At 48.4% G+C, this 20,075-nt stretch overlaps 1 protein-coding gene across 2 annotated transcripts in view; it reads left to right on the top strand.

The window, feature by feature from the left end:
- The first annotated feature begins 560 nt into the window (after nt 1-560).
- WNT7B (Wnt family member 7B) overlaps nt 561-20,075 on the top strand; it is a 97,656-nt gene continuing 78,141 nt past the window's right edge. The window contains exon 1 of one of the 2 annotated variants that reach the window (XM_065672761.1): nt 561-631. In XM_065672761.1, the coding sequence (XP_065528833.1) occupies nt 561-631 (71 nt within the window). Of the gene's footprint in view, nt 632-7,463; nt 7,547-20,075 lie in introns of those variants that run through there. The other variant, XM_065672756.1, reaches the window with a different exon arrangement.

Consider the following 20,075-nt stretch of genomic DNA (forward strand, 5'->3'; position numbering starts at 1 on the left):
ATGTGTTTTCCCCAACACTCCGGCTTAAGGACATGCCTTCTGAAACCCAAACACACGCATAGCTCGCACCCGCACATGCACACGGACAGATAAGATATGTATTAGATCCTGACACATACGGGGTGGGGGGAAGAGCAGGGGAGAGAGAGAGAGAGGGAGAGAGAGAGATCCTCCTACCTGGAGCCATAGATTGCAAGATACGTAGTGTTACCTGGGGAAGTCAGAACAAGTAAAAACACATTGAACTTCAGGGCTCTATGAGGCAGTTGATCAAGATCAGTGCTTGCTCATTTTCTCCCTCAGACTGTCTGTCTTGGGTTTTTGTTTTACCATTTTGAGCAGCTCTTTCTATTTTTGCCTCCCTCTGGAGCCTTCACATTGGAGCCGGTTTCGCTCACCATGGCTCTGGGAAGAGCTGCTTATCTGCACGGTGTTGATTTTTTACAGTTCGGCCGGCTCTGCTCCCGGGTAGCTTCAGTAATGCTCCTGACTGGGATTTAATCGACAAGATCAGTTCGGCTTTTCGTGCACTTTTTATGGCTCAGTCCATTCTCTAGATCATGCACAGAAACTTTCGCAAGTGGATTTTCTACGTGTTTCTATGCTTTGGAGTCATCTATGTCAAATTAGGGTAAGTCCTTCTGCACGACAAATCTCCTTGGCTTTTGGGTCACGTTGTGACGGAGTTGTGGACAAAATATTGCAAAGAAAAGGAAAAACAAAAGAAAGAAAGGAAGGAAGGAAGGAAGGAAAGAGAGAAGGTGACTGTTCCTCTCTGTCTGTCTGTCTCCCCCCTTTCCCGGGTGCCCAGGTGGTGGCAGCCCCCGGAGCTCGGCCGTGCTCCCCACCCCGGCCCCGGGGCAGCGCGATGCCCGGCGGCAGGGCGCTCCGGCAGCGCCGAGCCTGGAGAGAGCCGGTGGCGGATGATGACGGATCCTTTTCTTTTGTACTGCTTAAGCGAACTTAAATATTATCTCTGGCGTACAGTACCCTCCGTTAAAAAAAAAAAAAAATAAAAAAGGCAGCCTGACAGAGTTAACTCAGCCGCTGCTGCTGGGACAATAGAGCAGAGCTTAAGTATTAAAAAGGCGAAAGGGGCGGGAGGAGGGGAATCCCTGCTCTGAACCTGCACTCGGGGATTTGGTTTATGCAGGCCTAGACACAATTTGCGTTTCTATCCATCACGCGGACGTGTTGAAATTAACTTGACAACTGGTCCGGCTGCCTCCGCGCTGGCGCGCCCGGGAGGCCGGGCGGGCTCCGCCGAAGGCCCCCCCGCCCCCGGGCCCGGGGCCGGCTGGCAGCGGGGCTCCCCGGGAGCCCGAGGCTCTCTCCTCGGCCTTCGATCGCAGCAACCGAGCTCACTCTGTTATTTCAGTTACCAAGTTTCTCCCTCTCTGCCTCTCCCCCCGTACCTGTATGCCCTTATTAATATTGCTCGTCGCAGTAGGCTGACTTGAGTTGAATTTCCACATTCCTGAGCCCCAGCCGAGTCCTTACCTGTCGAGCTACAAACTCTTTAAAGCTCTTGTCTTTGCATAGCTGCGGGATTTTTTTTTTTTTTTTTTTTTTAATGATCAAGAATGCATAAGGTGAGTTGCAATCCAAAGAAACGCACCCTTCCCTCCTTGAAATCAATAAGTGGAGGAGGGGGGAGCAGAAGGGCAGCCCCCAAAAGGCGGGAGAGCAGGGGGGGCAATTCCCAGAGGGACAGGCCAGCCGACACCACGGCACAGAGTCCCATCCCGTCCCGTCCCGGAGCGGGACGGCAGCAGCAAGCGAGGAGCTGCCCGCCTGGCCCTACACGCCCCGCCGCCGCCGCGGGCGCTGCTCCGGGCACGATCGATGCGCAGCGGGGACGGCCCCGGAACAGTCCCGTCCCCGCTGTCAGCAGCCCCAGCAGAGGCGGAGAGGAGGAGGCTGCAGGGGGAGGGAAGCTGTGAGAGGGAGCACGCCAGAGCTCGGGATTAAGGTTACACCGAGGGGCGATTAAATCAGGCTCCTCGGGGATGAGCAGAAAGGGTCTATGCATTCCCCACCCCCGGAGCTCTCCCAGCTGTGGGCAGCAAGGGCAGGGCTACCGCGGTTGCAGGCACCAGTGAAAGGCACGGGCTGCCTAGCGGAGGGTCCGCAGCAGGTTGCTCGGCGGGAAGCAGCCGGGTGCATCCCTGCGCGTGTTTGCCTATTTATTTATTTGTTTGTTTGTTTGATTGATTATTTATTTTATGTCCCGGATCTCGGCCCGCCCCACAGCCGCAGGTGCAACCGCGGAGAACCCGCGGAAGATGAGCGGAGGGAAGGCGGAGGACGCCCTCCGCGCTGCCCCCTGCCCTGCCCCGGTGCGGGGCCCGAGACCACCCTGCCCCTGCCGTCGAGCATGACCGGGGGTAGCCCCAGATCCTGCCTGCTAGAGGCAGGAGGGTGCTTTCCGTGCTCTGATCCCCGCGGGGCCGAATACCTGCACCGCCCTTTGTCGGAGCTGTAGTCGGCAGCGATGGGATCTGGCGTCCTCTAGGCTCAGATTGACAGGGGTTTAGATGAGAAGTGAATCTGGTGAGCCTGTGTATCCATAAACGAAGCGATGACGGGGCACCCCATCTGCTTCAATAGCTGGAGGACTTCGTACAACACATCCCTCACAGTGAGGCAGGCGAGCTCAAAGAAAACGCTTTCCAAAATCAGGGTAATGATATTGCTATTGGCTTTCAGTGCGGTTTTATTTTCAAAGGGAACAGAATATTGGGCACATGTTAGAGTCTGGAAGGCAGATCTCTTTTCGAAATTACTTGTAGCTATTTTAGAAGGGGATTCAGAGCAAAAATCGCAAGAATGCCGTTGGTCTGAGCCTGGAAGTAAAACTGAGTGGACAGCAGAAGCAATAAAAGCCCTTACAGAAACCCTATCAGATCCATCACCATGGCTGTAAGGCGATGAGGATACTTCACTTTCTCTGAACAATAGGAGAGAAATTTGCTCTGAGATCCAGGGCTACTTCTAGGCTAGGCATGTGGGATGCAATTATTTCCTCTTTCATCAGCCACTGGAAGTACCATTTTGTTGAAACCATATCCTTTGAATGTAATGATACCTTTTCTAGTGAGCTCTTTGCATAGAAAAGAGAGGGGAGAGATGAAGTCAGATAAAACGTAGTTTGTCTTCCAGTGCATTAGGTTTATTTTGCAGCGTGAAGGAGAGAGCCGCTGTGCCCGCGGTAGCAAGGAGCTTACACTTGGAAGATCTTTTTTGTTTTTTTTTTTCTTTTTCTTTGCTGCTTAGCACGTGTTCGTATCTTAATAAAACGTGCTAAAAGCTCCATTTCCAGTGGCAAACATGAGACCGAGAGGAGAGAAAGTAACGCAGTGCATAAGAATTCACCCAGTTGTCGGACGGGGCGGGGGTGTCCCATGGGGTGACATAGCAGGGGACCATATAGCGGCTTCCGCTACATCCAGTTAGCAGGAGAGAGCAAGATCCCGCTCAGGTAGTCCTTCCTTTCAGGGAATTCCCGTTGTTCCCATTTCTACTTCCTATCCCAAGTTTGCTGGAGAGAGAGGCGTGAGGTGAAGCATCCCTTGACGTTTCTGTCGATGACGTTTACGTCCAGGCACCGAAGCGTAAAGCTGCTGCAACACTTACGGCTCCATGTATTCCCTCGCGAAAATAGATCACATCAAATACTGACCTCGGCTAGCAGCAGGATCGAAACAGAAATGTTCCCTGCGAACATCGCAGAGCCTTCGTCTCCTATTTACTTAATAAATACGTCTGAAGTTAAAAACCACAGCTGTACACAGATGCAAATCACAGCGGAAGGTCTGAGGATAAGTGATGTGACCTTCGGCGAGACGGAGCCACGGGCAGTGCCCAGGTCTGGGCTGTTGGGGCAAACCCCACACTTTTCCTCTTCATCGTTTTTGGAGGGGAAGAAGGGAGACAGCCGGGCCGGGGAGCCGGATTGACCCCCATCCCTGTCGGGCGGGAGTTCAAGGTGCGATTCGAGAGATGCAAGCGGCGGGAGCTGGCTCTGCCCAAAGGGAGCAAAGAAAGGTGCCGGCACCCCTTTGGGCGTTCCGGCCCAGGTTGGCCGCAGCACACTGCTCCCTCCCAGGACTCCCAGGGAAGCTGCAACGGGGAACGGCCCAGCCGACCCAGCTTCTCTCCCCTACGGCGAAGCTCGCCTTGGCTTTGCGGCGTTTGCAGCAAACGCCAACGAAATCCTGTGCCCCCCTTGCCCATCTCCAGGGCTGTCCGGTCGCAGGGAGCCCGTGAGCTCGTCCCCTCCGGTTACCCCGGCCCAGCGGCCGGCAGCGGCTGGGGAGCATCCTCGACGGCGGACACCACGTGCAGCACCAGGAGCTCCGGCGAGGCCCCCGCGAGGAAACCAGCGGGATTTACGTTCGGAGCCCCGTATGGAGCAGCTGAGGTACCAGGGCTGCCTGGCACTGTCCCTATGGCGGAACGACATGCTCCCCGGCCCTTCCACGGGCACTCTCCTTTGTGCTGCTACAGTCGTCACTCCTCGCCGCCAAGCAGACCTCCGCTCATGTTAGGAAACTCATCGTTCCCCTCCTTCTTTACGCCGGCACTAGACTTGCTGCTTGGTGAGGTACAAGAAATACCCGATTTAAAGCAGAACGGAGGCCGGTGGGTTGCCAACCGGGCAGACTTTCAAAACCCTTACCGGCTTCCGACGTGCTCTTGTGCCGAACACTCTCCAGATTTGGGGTAAAAAGGAAACCGCAGCTGGGAATGGACAGATAAAAGAGAGAGGAACAAAAAAAAAAAAGAAATTCTTTATTCGTGCCTGTTCTGCTTCATCTGCCGACTGTGGTGTCAGCAACCATTCTAGTGCCGTTCTGCCCCTATTTTGTTCCAAATACACGTGTTTGTGGAAGAAGGAACGACAGCTGCCGAAACGACAGGAAAGGGAGCTGCCATATTAGGTGTCACCGACAACACCCCCTCCTCCAGTGCCACATCATTTTGTTGACAGGAATATATTCGGCTTTAATCAACAAAACAAGTGCACTTCTCACTATCCCCGGCTGACATACATATAGAACCCGTTTGGATGGAATTTATCAGGTTATTTCTATCATCATCATCATTAATAATTTTTCGACGTAATAACTGGCCCGTGGTTTTAGAATGAAATTTAACTTCCCGAAAAGAAACAGCGCAATTTGTTTTGTATTTACGAATTTCCTGTCTCTACACAGCTAAGCTGTGGATAAAACCAGCTTCGATCCCAGAGCTGTGAAGATGGGTAAATTGTCTTTGTTTCAACTCGACTGGGTCTAACTCTGGTAGCACCGGTTCGAAGATTTCCAGCTCCAGCATCTACTTTGTATTTTGACGATTACCTTTTTTTGGACTTCTTTCCCCCAGACACCTCTTTAAAAGCAGATGTATATTTAAATACATATCCGAAGCCGAACAAATGCTAGAAATAAAACATTAAAAGGGGCTACGCCGTTATCGTAGTTCCCGTTCAGAGCAGATGCCCCAGCCCCAAGCCTGCACGCCTGAGAGGGAGAACGGGCATTACAGGACATTTCAATTTACGTATACATGCACACATACACTTACAGAAGTATAAATACGACGATTTTAGAATCTTGAAGAATTATAAGACGATTCTGTGATGACAATGATTTTTAAAGGCTTAATCTGCCGTCCCTTGTTAATCGACATTAGCAGTTTTCTAAAGGACTTTGACTGCTCCAGCGCCTGTGCTGGACTCGTAGATGAGGGTGGTTAAATGACACCAAACCCCGAGAAGATTTTTATCTCGTGCTGGGAGGCAGACAACGTTTTTACGCCGGTTCTGCAATTCCCGTTCCATCTGAGGGAGTATTTCGTTGTGTCACGGAGGCAGCTGCACCCCTGTGCTGGGACTGGCTAACAGAGGAGGTGTTCCCAGGATATTTGGAAGAGCACTTGGCCAGGAAAACTCCTTCAGTCATTAGGCAATTAACCTGAGACGAACATTTACGAACGCTACGGACCGAGGAGAACTCGGAGCCTGGTTCTCGCTGATGTCGGCTGCATTTGTGTTAAATTATCTGCGGCGCACGTTTCTCTTTCGGGGTTCGCTTTCAAGCCCTAACCCTGGACCCCCGCAGGGCACGTCTTTCTACCGTCTCCCCCACCTCTAAACCGTCTATTTTTTGTTTTTCCTCCGAAAAAAAAAAAGAAAAAGAAAAAGAAAAAGAAAAAGGACAATCGCCCGACGAAGCAAAGAGTAAGAGCGACTGTCTCATGCACGGTTGGGCTACACGGGGCTAAGGGATTCCGCCCGCCGAAGCGGGGAGGGTCGAGCATCCCTTGGCCTCGAGGAGCGGCGGGGCGAGGCAACTGACCTGCCGGGAAGCGGCTCTTCGAACCGGCATCTTCTCAGGAAGCAGAGAGGGAGAGGGAAGAGAACAGACGAAAGCTCTTCTTGCGGGAGCAGTGAGAAGTGCCGGGAGCCGAGAGCCCCCCGTTCCCCTCCTACCCCTGCTGCTTCACACCAGTCCTTTCCCTCCCCTTCTCTCACGCGAAATCCAACCTCGCCAGGAAGCTACGAGTGTGCATGTTTTTATTTCTCACTCAGGCGGAATACGACAACATATGAGCCTTTTGGGTTTGATTTTTTGGTTGTTTTTTTTTTTTTTTTGGAATGATTCCCCCTAAATCGGAGTTTAATTTTCACCAGCGGGGACAAGGAGAAGCAGATCACTGCCAAGGCTGAAGGGACTGTGGAACTCTTCAGGGGACCTGGGGCAGCCCCCCATAATAAAATAATTCAGCAAGAGCGGAGCTGGGAGAGAACTGCCAACTCCTTCGGGATCTACCCCTCACGGCGGACGCGGGAGCGAACTTAAAAATGCCCTGTGGTGCGGGAGAGGAGAGCTTGGGGAGCGAGGTGTGCAGCGAGAGCTCAGCCAGGGAGCGTGGACCCATGGCAGCCCGGGCAGGATCAGTGTCTCTCCATTGTCATCCTCCCCTTTAAAAAAAAAGAGAGGGAGAGAAAAAAGTAGGCGGATTGCAGTGTCTGACTGCCCAATGGCAGCCCCGAGTCTCAGGAGAGTTGCAGAGAGAGGGAGAGAGAGAGAGAGAGGCACTTTCTGCCATCCAAATCCCTTAAACCATCCTCATTCCAACACGAGAACCCACTGTAACAACTTCCAACCACTGAGACATGACAGGCAGGAGCCCAGAGGCAGCAGCAGCAGCGAGAGCCGCAGCAGCAGCACACACTCTGCACAGGGAGCAGCATTAGCACCAGGGGAATACTAGACACATCAATACAAACAAACAAACAAACAAACAGACAAAGCCCCCCCAAGCCCAAGGGACTGGATTCCAACTCAGATTCAAGCCACAGCAGACACCAAAAAGGGTGGGGAATTACGACCAGGGGGGGCCCAGGAAGGAATAACCAAGGAAGCGAACTCCAAGAGTGTAAACGGGATTCAGCCATGATCCTTTTTTCATCTCGCAGTGTGTTACTCTCAGTGTATTACCCTCAGATTTTCCTCATCCTTACCAGTGGGAGTTACCTGTAAGTGATCCAGATTTTTTTTTTTTTTTTTTTTTTTAACAAAATACTGTTTGCAATGACCCCGCTAGCAGCTACCTAAGGGCAATGCGCAAAACGAGCAAGAGGGAGCTGGGAGAAGCCAGCACGGGCGGCAGCTCCGTGCAGTGCGTGGTGGTGAGGATGGTGGTGGCTGTGGCGGCGGAGGAGGAGGTGCTGCTGCTGTTGTGCTGGCGGCGGTGCTGGCGCTGCCGGTCGGAGGCTGCAGGGGGAAGGTGCACAGCGCCAGGTAACTCCCGGGGCTGCCCCGCCGGCGCGGCCGGGGCGGCGCACCTTGGAGGGCGGCGGGGCGGCGGGGCACGGAGCGGCCGGCGTCTCCCCTGGGGACTCCGACCCCGACTCCTCCTCCTGCCAAACCGGAGATGGGCATCGCTTCGCGCTCGTCGGGGGGGAAGTGTGTTTCTGCGCGGAGATCCCGAGGAGCGCGGGGCCGCTGCAGCCGGCGGCGGGCGAGCCCCCGGCCGCGGAGGCGCTTTGCTAGCCGGCTGCTTTCGCTCCGGAGGGATCTTCAGTCCCGCAGTTAGAGCTGGCTCCAGGACCTTTTCCTTGTGAGGAAGGGGGTGGAGGTAGGGGTGGGGGAAATGAGAGTCGGTGGGTGGGACTGCAAGGAGTTTCGCTCTCTTTTTTTTTAATATCTGTATCTGTATGTAACATTGCGGTGGATAAGGAGCGGCTGGGCTAATCTGTGCGGGCTGCGGAGAGAGTGCTCGCCGCCCTGCTCCTGCCGGTCCCCCGGCATGTCTCTGTCTCCGCTGGGCGTCGCGTTAGGGGGTAGGGAGGTAGCGGGCCGGAGTCACCGCCATCGGCCAGCCGCGGTGCCGGGGGAAGCCGGGCCCGGCCGGGGATGCTCACTGAAGCCCGCAGGGGCTGGCAAGCAGCTTTCCCGGTTTTCTGCTCTTCCTCACCCTGAGAGAGACCTGCTCGCGCTTCGGGACAGGCGTGGGAAGAGGATAGCGAGGGGGGCGACAGGTCCTGCGGCCGGTGGAGGCGGTTTAACAGGGGAACCTTCTCCCTCCTTTGGGAATCTCCCCAGCGCCGGGGCACGCCGTGCTCCTCCGGTCAGGGACTCGGGGATCGGGTGCGGGGAAACTCTGGTGGGGGGGCAGCGGGATGGTCGGGTCTGGGTCGGACTGCCCTGGGGCCGTGGCCGAGGGGCTCCCCTCGGCCCGGGAGGGCTTTGGTTGAGAACGAGGAAAACCCGCCTCTGTATCCCCAGGCGGATCTCCCTTGTCCTCCACCCCCGTGCCGAGGTCAGGCTTCATTGCACCCCGGAGGGTGTAAAATTTCAGCTCCTGCCCCTAAACTGTATGTGCATCTATGTATATGTATATGTATATATATTATAGATATAATACCTTTTACACCTGTATGCATGCACGGAGCACATGCACATAAACAAGCACGTGTGCATGTGTTCCTGTGTGTGTATTTTCCGTGGGCTACGGAAAAATATAACTCACCGCTATGGGAGAAAAGTAGGAATAAACACACCCGTGAAAAGAAACTAAAAGCCTATTTTTACATTCTTAATTCTTAATGAAATGCACATGCCTTGGCTACCGATTTTTGAAGGCTCTTGGTTTATGGAAGCCCGTTAGATTTAATTCAGCCAGAGCTGCCTGTTTCTATTCACAGGCTGGATTATGTCTGCTGGTAGGTGACCAACAGCTTGTAAAAAATTGCAGTGCTATCTTATTTTTTTTTTTAACAGGAGGAAGAAGTCGTAATAAATAAATAAATACACCCTTTTAATATAAGCGTAGCCATATTTTTCTCAAACCCGTAGGAAATTACTATCCTACCAAGTTTTCCTTCTATAAATAGTGCAAATCTTAAAACAAAAGTTTTAAACCGCACACCAGATGCTGGGATGCTAGCGGTTTCCCTTGCTGTGTGACATAATTATAAGGTCCGAAAGCAAAAGCTATAGAAGTATAATAATAATACTAAGGCGACTGCTGAGGGGAAATACAAGGGAAGCAATGCCTGCTTTATTTAGAGCGAGCTGCTTGGGGATCTTCTGAGCGCTGCCGCGCGACAATGAGAAGTCGTTGCGGATAAATAACGCTCCCTCGCCTTTCCCGGTGCTATCCCCGGTTCATCATCCCCTCAGCGGCGGGTCACTTGGAGCTGGACCCACGGAGCCGGAGCCGAGGCAGCTATTGCAGTCCAGCAGAGCAGAAGGGAAAGGGATCAGGAGGTGAAACACAACAAAGCGGAGCCCCAAAGCAACGCGCACCTCCCTCTCTCCATCCATCCCTCCCTCCATCCATCACCCCAGAGGGAGGGAGCTGGCTGCCTCCCCAGGGAGAGACTGCCCGGCCTCCCTCTCCCTGCTCCCAGCTCCCCCTCCATGCCACCCCCTGCCCTGCTTGTTGCATCTCAGCCGTGACCCCCCTTTTCTCCCTTGCAAGCGGGGAGCAGCTGAAGGGAGAGCCTGACGAGCCGCGATGCTTAGCCTTGCTCCCGGTTGAAAGTTAAAAGAGGAGTTATTTCAGTGCTTAATGGATAGTAGCCTAGCGAACTTGTGGTGTTTATCTTGTGGGTAAATATACTTCTCTGGCTTACTAATGGTAGCTTTTGAAGATTAAAGCCTGTTCGAGCATTATCTTCTGGTGTCTGTTTCTGCTACCCGCGCTCTCTCTGGAGGGGAGGATGCTTCCCAAGCTGCTATTTAGTGAGCTCTCGTGGACTGTCAATGGTTATGTTAATTTTGCCCGAGATCTCTATCGTCTTCTGGCTGTGGGAACAAATCCTCGGCTTCGGAGCTGTTGGTCCTTTAGGGATAAAGACGCAACTACCAGGGGCAGTAAGTAGAGCAGGAGCGAACAGAGAGCGGAGTGTCCGTACGTGTTCGGTCTCGCCCGATGTGTGTGCGGTGGGGCGAGCACGATGCAGCTCAGCTATTACACTAGAAAAGCTGGAAAGCATAAGTCCTCTCGTGATGAAAAAGGATTTTCATGGCGAAAAAGACAATGATGAAATGAAATTTCATTTTCAGAATGAAAAAGGCTCTGGGGCCTTAGTGTTTTGTGTGGGGAAGAAAGTCAAGTTATTGTAGACTGTATTCAAAATTATTTTAAAGAACCAACTACTTTATAAAGTTTATTTCTATATTGTAAGTTTGCTATCTAATGAAGTGATCTTCTTTGGCTTGCCTACTAACATCTGCAAAAATGTAAAAGCCTTTGCAACCAGGAAAAATTGGTGTCTGACTTTCTGAAACAGAGCACTGATTGCAGCTAGAAGGGCTGGTAGTGGGATGACTGATGCATTTTAATGCTCTGGACATATTTTGGTAATCCAATTACATATTTAAAATATAAAACTGACATTCAATAGTATCAGTGTAATTAGTATAAATGTCTAAAACCCAGGATTATATCTAATATTGTCTGACACCATTTCTTCAGTGCATCTTTTGAGTATGCATGTGTCTGTACACACAGACAGATTTAGCTTCTTCTAAAGAAGATGGTGCTAGTCTAACTTTTCATTTGTGTACTGCTTTCACTGTTCATCTTTAGGGTTAGATGTATTCAACAGCAACGTGAGAGTTGGTTTTTAAGAAGCTTATTTGAGGGATTATCTGTGGGTACACAATCAGAGTTAATTCAGTTATTTGCTATAATGCAATCAGGAATAACTCATAAGAGAGTGTGTGTATGTAGGAATAGCAGCATAAATCTTTAAAGCAGCTACATATTCTAACATCACAATGCAGCAAATAGTTTGTATTAGTGAGAATATATTACTGGCTGGTTAGGAAATGTAGAGGGAGAAAAATCGCCTGCATGTTTTGCATCCGTCCTTGTTGATGCTCCCATGTGCTTACAATTCCACATCGTTTACAACAGGTCTTCTTCACGCTCGTGGAAAATGGCTTAGAAGGAACCCTTGTTTTTCTTATGTTTTAGGAAAGTACTCTTTCCTAATCCCTAAAGATTAGGACTGCTGGAGACTGTCCCTGAAGTTTGTCTCTTAATCTGTGCAGTGCAGAAGGGAGATGCCCAAGCAGAGAGCAGCCAGACTGCTCTGTGGTGAAGATTCTTCAAGGGGATAGTGGGCACAGCTTCACCATTAACATCAATGCTTCCCCGTTAGCTGATACAGTCAGGGCTACACAGGTTGGCCCACTTTTCCCATCCCAGTTAGATCAGCTGCTGTGATAAACCTGTCTGTTGTGGGAACAGGATTATCTCTGACTCAGTCAGTGGACTACAGCATAAATCCATTGTTTCCCTGCTTTTGCACCTCCTTCCTCTTATAAGTGAGACTGTGTACACTTTAGGGCAAGCTTACCCTCTTGACCTCTATTTGTACAATGTCCCATGCGTGGGAAGAGCTCAGTTAAGATCCTTAGATACTCCTTTTACATGGTACTGTAATACTAGCCATCTATAAGAGGTTTTGGAATATGACTTCAACTCTACTGTCTCCCAGAGATGTGCTGGCTTAAAGACAGAACAGGTGAACCTCCAAAGGCTTTTCAGGATCAGCTAAAGCCAAATGCTTTTCATCAGCAGAAATAAGAAAGATAAAGAATATTTTCATGCTGGGCTACCATAATCACTGTGAACTTGGCTTACCTGCCTGATACAGCCTATTTCCATATATTGAAGCAGCCACACAAAGATGGGAAAGGGATTGCGGTATGACTTCTTGACAGCTCTAGAAGATAAAGTCCACAATTTCTCTGAGAGACTCAGATTAAAATTCCCTGTCTAAGCTCAAGGGGCTCTGGTAAATCTGTGACTGGCCACCACTATCCCTGCCATGGTCTATGTCAAGCACTCAAGTTCTGAATATCCTTGAATCTAAATGCATGTGAGTGTAGACAACTCTCTTGATCCTTTGGGACAAGTAGGCTCTGGGAATTGAATGTCAACTATACCTTAAAATCGAGAAAAAAGTAACAACTTCAGTAATTATAAAAAAAAGTGGCTGCATCCATATTTTGTAGGATGACCACATGATATTATTACATATGTTGCATTACTAACATAATATAACAAGTGACTATAAAGCAACATGAAATATTCAGATGGGTAGGTAAGATTAAATGCAGATATGCTTGCCTATTAAACAAAGAACAAGGCTAATCCCTCAGAAGACAATCTTTCAAAGGAGGTGGTAAAGAGCTAAACAAAGTCAGCTGCAATTATACAGTTAGACTGACAAATACATTTTATGTAATGGAAAAAAGTGCACCATATGTACCTGGCAACATAGCATGCTAAAGGTAGAATGGTGCCAAGTGTTTTCTCAGTGTATGAGACTTCGCAATTTGGGCTGAAATGCTGCCAGAGAGATTCCTAACCCCCTAAACAATGCAGTTTAACACACTAGTCCTCCCAAGCTACCACAAGCAACAGAAAGCTGGGACCAGCTATAGATCAAAGGAGTTCTGCAGACTTGCTGACACCATGCGTTACAGAACTGGTTAATGTTGCAAGCTCGATTTCTTCAGCCCATAATCTTTGTATGGTGTTTACCCGCAGTGGACTTTCACTGGTGCCTTTCATGCATGTTGGCAAAACACCTCTACCTGTTAACTACTGGACAGGTGGATATTTGCAGCTTGACATTCACCTGTCTGCTCAATTCCTCTCATTATTTTTGCTCCTTCCTCCTTGATGCTTCACTGCCCTCCTGTATGGCATTACCACAACCTGCTTCAGGTTGGTATAGTATTTATATAGTATTACAGCAGCACTCTACATGGGAGAATTGCATGAGGGCCAGCCAGGCCTCTAGTCATGAGAACCATGAGCAAAATACCAATGCACAAAAGCAAAATCTCCATGTGTTCTAGGATTATGCAACACACGTGTGAATAACCTGGCAATGAATTGAACAAACTTGCCACTGAAAGCTTCAGGTTTACAAGCCCAGAATTACTTGGAAGGCTAAGAAAGACAAGGGGCTCGGGCACAGCAGTGCTCAGAAAGAAAAGCCAAGGAAGGCAGGTTCCTGGAGAATGTCTTTCAGTCCTTTAACGGTTGTTAGCACCCTCTCCTTCTCTTTTACCCTCCCTTCAGTCCTCCCCCAAAGATAAAAGGATTCATATTCCCTCCATTGTGGAGAGCTGCATAGGACTTACTGGCTACTTCTTGCCAAGACAACACCTATATGTTTGCTAATGCATAAGGAGCATTGTGCATGCTTCGATGTACAGCAAATGTGAAGTTCTAGATATGGAGATTTGAAGTATTTTCTCAGTAAGCTTTTCTGTCTATATGCAATATATTTTTATGACTTCTCTCCTACTATTGTTAGGACAAACCTATCATAAAGCACTGAGTTTTCTTTTTCACACTTTCAGGCTTTCTTTCTAAAAGGTGGTTTTCTTGATAGTGCAATGGAGCTGAAAGTTAGCTACTTCTTTCAGCTCTAATGGAGTATAGGCAGCTTTTCTAAAGATAGTTAAGGCCAAATAGTTGTTCTTGTCGTAAAAAAAATTTTCTTCCATGAGGAACTGACAGCAAGACGATTATCACCTATTATATATTTTACAGTGAATCATGCCTTCTTTAGACAATACGAAAACAGGCTAAATTAGGGAATTATTGTATCTTTTGTTGGACATAATTTTAATAGTGCATACAGTTTGTACCCATGTCAGAGTTACAGTTTTAAAATTTATTTTCTTTTTGGCCTATGCTTGTGGATCAGATTTCCCTCATGGCAGGAACCCACAAAGGATAAAATTCACGTTTATGCAAAAATCCTGCTTAATCATCATGGTGACATAGTCTTTGTTCCAGCTCTTTGTCCAAGGTCAAATTTCACCCTGAGTTCCTAAGTAATAAGAAAAAAAGGCCATCCAGTGGTACAGCAAGTGTGCAAATTAAGGCAAAAGCTAGCCTTGGATGTTTAACATGGGGCAGTAGAATTTTCCCCTGTGAAGTAGCACCAAATACACTTACCATAGTACTGCATGTCCCCAAATTTTTATCTGAAGTAGAGCCACCCTGTTGCTAATGAGTGGCACCACATTCAAAATTGATTGAACTCCAGGGACATTACTGGCTGATTTGTGGTGCAAAGGTAATGCTGATGAGTTGCATCTTCCACCAGCTAGTACCTGGACTGCACAGCAAAGGCATTTTAAAGCTATAAATCTGTGCAACATTTGGGGAAGCTCCTGTATCTTGTCTTTTCATCTCTGAGGGCCTAAGGCTTCTCTTCCTTGGAGTTATATCCACAGCTCAGTAGGTTAATAAAGCAGGAGAGACTCTGCTGCAGTCAACAAGAGTGATTCTGGTACAAGTGAGAGGAGAACCAAACAGAAAGCCAGGGCAAGCCTTGTTCTTCCGGTATCCAGTTGAATACAGACTTGGCACAGTCTGCCATATTACGCAAGTTAAAGGGAATGTGGCCATAGTTCCCGAGAATATATGGTGAAAACAATATTAATAGGAGACCATGTCAGACAAAACCCAAAATCAGTTCTATGTGCTATGGAAAGAATCATTACGGGCTCTGATGCCAGTTAGAGCTGACATAAAAACAAATGTTATCTTTTGAGGGGAAAAGCACTTCAAAAGCACTGCGGCATTTGCTTGTTATATGCAAGGCGTAGTGGGGCAGCCCAGCTTTCAAAGCTGGAAGTAAGCATAAGCCATAAAGATGCAAACCACTCTCTCCCTGCAAGTAGGGCCTGGAAAACAATTTGAGGTGTATCTAATTTAAAATTGTGTAAGTAAGTGCTGCAGTACTGGGCCTGGATATCATATCTACCCTCCTAATCTGGCTGAAGTTAGACATAATTATGAAATGTGATTACTATTTAATAATAGTTTCTTTCATTCAAGGATCATAAGTGAATTAATCCTCCCAGGATTTAAGTGAATTGGGCAAGGATCATTGCACTCACCTCTGGGGTGGAATGCAGCAGCTGCAATGTAGCACCCAGCAGAGCTGTATGGACATGCAGGACTAGCACTGGTCCTGTCATCCCTGGCAGCAAGGCAAGAAAGCATCTGAAAAAGTCCCTCTAAAGGTTATGCTTTTTCATGGCAGGTTTCACTCTATGGTGAAGACAAGCAAGGTTTAAGACTGGACCGATACTTGAGATGCTGAATAGCAGTATCCTGGCTTGTGCCTGCCTCCGTTTCCCACAGCTTTAATAGGCAATAACAATGCTGGCATGGCTTGGAGGTAGGGGAGCGGCAGGAGAGTGAAAGCTGCCACAGCACTTTGAAAACACAACACGTGGTGTAAATGTCACGTCATTACTTTCAGTGACTCTTTTCAAACCACAAGCAGCTGCAACAGCATGATTGTGTCTCATCTGAAACAGGGCATCCCTACCATCTACTTCACCACCATGCCCAGCATGGCCTTGGGGAGAAGGCAGGGGGAAAGCACTGCTTACCAGAGTCATGAGCATCACTTCTGACAATGCCTCCTCCTTCCACAGGAGCAAGCCAAACAGACACCATGGGCACAGCAGGGCCAAGGACTGCTGCTGGCCTTGGGGAGCAAGGTGGCCTGTGGCAGGCTGGGTAGCAGGCAGGACATGGTTAAGGGAGTGCTGAGGGGAATGGCAGCATCTCTCATGACTCCTTTGGCTGCTCGCCAGGGAGCCATGTGACTCCTTGGTTAAAAGAGTCCTCTCAACCATGAGACACTTCCCCCCCCCCCCCCCCCCCCAGTCATACCTTTTCTTCTCTAAAGTTAAAAGAAAACAAAACGTACCCACAAAACTTTCCACATTAAAGTTATATTGTAGTCTGATGACTCAGGGTGAGAAATTCAAGGGGAATGAAGAGGAAGGGGAACATTTCTGAATCAGACCCGTTGTCCTGAGCCTTAAAGGAGAGGAGGATTCTGCTGGATGGAGAGCAGCACTGCTGTACAGCACAGTGAGCAAGGAGCAAAGGATGGGGCTTAAATCTATTCCCTACTGCTGTGGACTATTGCTAACTCTGACAGAGCCTAAATCCAGTGGACTTTGATGATATCAAAATGGCTAAGGGTGGCAGTGCAAACAAGTATGGTTTCTTCTGATTCCTAGCACATTCCATTTTCTCCACTCCCATGACTTAGCTTTACAGTTTTTGGTAGTTTTTCTATTATTGGCACCTCTCATCACAGTATCTGAGCACTGCCCATAATAATTAGACTTGCACATCCCTAGCAGACTTCCTGGAGTCTTTTGTTCTTCTCCTTTCTCTGTCTCCAGGGAAGCTCTGCCCAGGGTAGGTGCTTCTGAGGGGAGGGATGGGGTCAGATTATTGTTGTTAGTGTCACTCTGGTTATGTTGTAAAAGATGTATCAAAGAGGAAGTTCTTGCACTGCGACCTAAAGGTCATCAGAGCCTGGATTAGTCTAATCTCTGAATGTTTGTTCCCTAGACAGATCCTTTCGACCGAGAGTAACTTACCTCTGGGCTTAGAGCTTTGTCTTGTGTTTTATGATCTTCGTTGTTCCAGAGGAGCCCAACAGCCCTAAGCAGAGGTCTGTTTGGTCTGTCTTTTCTTGCTGGGCAGTGATCCACTAATTTCTGTGTGGAGGTTAGGCTTCACACCTTGAACTGGAGATGAAAGGGAATAGGAGAGGTGAGGAGGACTTGCATGCAGAGGCAACATCCATAGCGTAACCACTCCTGGACACATGCAATCTACTTTGAAGTTGGTGTGCTGTTTTCATGGTCAGAACACTTTGGAAGTCATAAAGCCTGTGTGTCTCACTTTGGCTTTGTTCTGTTTTGGGGAGCAAAAGGGCAAAACATTTTGAAATTGCCATCGAAGTGGTTTTCCAGCCTCACCCATCTGTTTGGGTCTCTTGTAGGCTGCACTGAGGAGTTGCAAAAGCTGTGGCTGGTTCAGGGATGTCCATTCACCAGTAACTCATAATGCAAACTGTGCTGAGGGCAGGGGGGTTCTGGACTGGATTTAGAAACTATCTTTGTACCCTCCAAACACAGATATGCTTCTGAGCAGAACCAAGGCATCATCTTGGTGTAAATGCTCATTTTTAAGGAATTTGTTCAAGATAAAAATGTGTGCCTGCCCATGTGTGCTCCTCTCCCCACCTCAGCCAAGCAGTGTGCCAAAGCCAGTTCCTCAGCAACAAGACTTGGCAGGTGGCACCTGATGAGATAATCATGCCCCTGGGATATTAGGAGGCATGAGGTGCAGCTAGGTTCTCCTGATCTGTCCATGGGTGTGATTTTCTGTGGTAACCACACCTTCAAGTGTTGTCTTACTGCAATTAGGAAATTTGTTCAGTTTAGGTCAAGTACTTCTATTAGGGTGCTCTTCACATCTAACACGTGTTGGCATGGCAGGAGCATGTGGATGTCCAGGGTCACGCAGTGCATGGCACTGAGTGGTGTTCCTTCAACTAGCAGAGAGGAAAGGATCCTACTTCTCACTACTTTGCTATCTGCTTATTCCTGAACTCAGACCTTCCCTTTATGAAGACCCACTAATCGGAGCACTAATTCAAGTGCATATAAATCCGAATGGAAGCTGTTCTTGTGGTCTAGTGGAAGGTGTCCCTGCCCATGGCAGGGCAGTTGGAACTAGATAATCTTAAGGTCCTTTCCAGCCCTAACCATTCTGTGATACAATGATTTTATTTCTTATGTGTCACCAACAAGGAACCTTTAAAGGAACCTTTAAAGAGTTGGTCACTTTCACTTCCTGGGATTTCCATTTAGTGAGAAGTTCTATAAAACCATAACATATGAGGGCCTTACTGCAGCAAAGATCAAATAACAGTTTCTTCGAGCTAGGTGTTAAATCAGTCTCGTAGTGAAAAATACCAGGCAGACACCCATGTTCCTACCTTCTTTATTAAAGACTTGATGTAATAAGGTCCAACAGACAATGAGGTGCTCTGGCTATCAGAGAGGTAAATAGGAAGGGGAGGCCTCCAGCTGCTTGCAGAATTCATTCCCCATGTCTCCACTTGGGCAGAGCTGCCATTGCTTGTCATGTCTGCGGCAATACTGTAAGGGGTATGAAACAAAACATACAGAAGTGGCTTCAAGTACTGCCAGGGTCTTGGTGTGACTTTGGGGAAGCCTTTCCCACCTTTGTGCCATTGTTCCTCTTCTGTCATTGCCTGCTTGGGCTGCAAGCAGGGGAAGATCTTTCTGTGTCTTCACACAGGGAAGCACATGCAACGTCTCAGGAATTGGCCCATCACTCAGGCAGCCTAGATGCTGCCTCATTCAAAGTTTAAGTTTAAATTTTGGCTCCATCCAAACTTTGCCTGAATAACTGCAGGATTTAGCTTGCAGTATTTTGGTGGGATAGTGCTGTTTATTGGAAAGAGGGACTGGTGTATTTTACCTCTCTGAAAATGAAAAACACTTTTGGTGCTAACAAAAGTCCTGCTTTTCTTCCTATTGCAGAGATATGTTTTTTGAGCTGTATGAGGTCTTTGCTTACATGGTAGTTGCCATTGTATACCTAATTAGAAATCAGCTTTAGCTTTCTGACAATAGCTGGCACGAGTCATATTTCACTCTAAGACATCTTGTGAGATAATTAAAGCGATGACTGACAACATAGCACAGCAAAATGAATGTTTCTCAAAAGTAGAGCCACATTACAGGTTGTAACTGTACATATTTTGTTAAATGCAGCCCTGGTAGTAGTATAACTACTCTGACTTTAATGTATTCCCCAGAAGTTAATTTGGACCATTAGTTTTTGAGAGCAAATCCTGCAGTTCTCTCAGTTTCTGACTTCTTTTTAAATTCATGTTTAAATGCATGGGCATGGATATACTGCTTATGAAGGGTGCCTGAATCACAGCCCTGGAAAATGAATTCCTCTCCTTACCCACAAAACCAGTGCAGCACAAGCAGAGGGTGTGTGAGCTTCCCCACTCCACCCCATCCTTGTGTCTCATCCATGACCTAGAGGGGCAACCTCTAGCTAGGCATAAGCGGGTGGCTCAGTCTCTGTACTTATTTAATCCTTGGCCAACCTGCTAAGGCTGCCAATAAGGGTGCCAATTGTGGTGGTGGTTTCTGTGATGTGGATAGTCGTCCACTGGGAACTGGATTAAGATCATCAACTCATTTCAAATACTCTAGGCCACAAAGCATCTGCCAAACAGTAACCAGTTTTTTGGTCACTACTGACTTGGGTCATGTTTGGATCAGCGATGAAAGGCTCCATATCCCAGCACCAATCCCCTGAGCCGTAGAGTTTCCCAGAATACTTTTTTTAAAGAGGGAAAACATTATTTATTGTCCTGGATTCTACTTTGATCTGCTGATCCACTGTACATATTGACCCTTTAAGGTGCATAATTTTCCTTATTTGATTGTAGAGGGTTCAGATGCTGGAAAAGATTTTGGAAGATGACAGGTGGCAGATCCATGTGGTGTGATCCAAAATGAGCTCCCAGAGGCAGTGGTTACACACTCTGGCACCTCAGCTGGTATTGTATTTGGATCTAAAACTGATCTTACACCTTCAAACTTACCACACTGTCCCCCAGCATGGAAACTGCCATTAAATTG

Source organism: Lathamus discolor, chromosome 1, assembly GCF_037157495.1.
Source record: "Lathamus discolor isolate bLatDis1 chromosome 1, bLatDis1.hap1, whole genome shotgun sequence".
Lineage (NCBI taxonomy): Eukaryota > Metazoa > Chordata > Aves > Psittaciformes > Psittacidae > Lathamus > Lathamus discolor.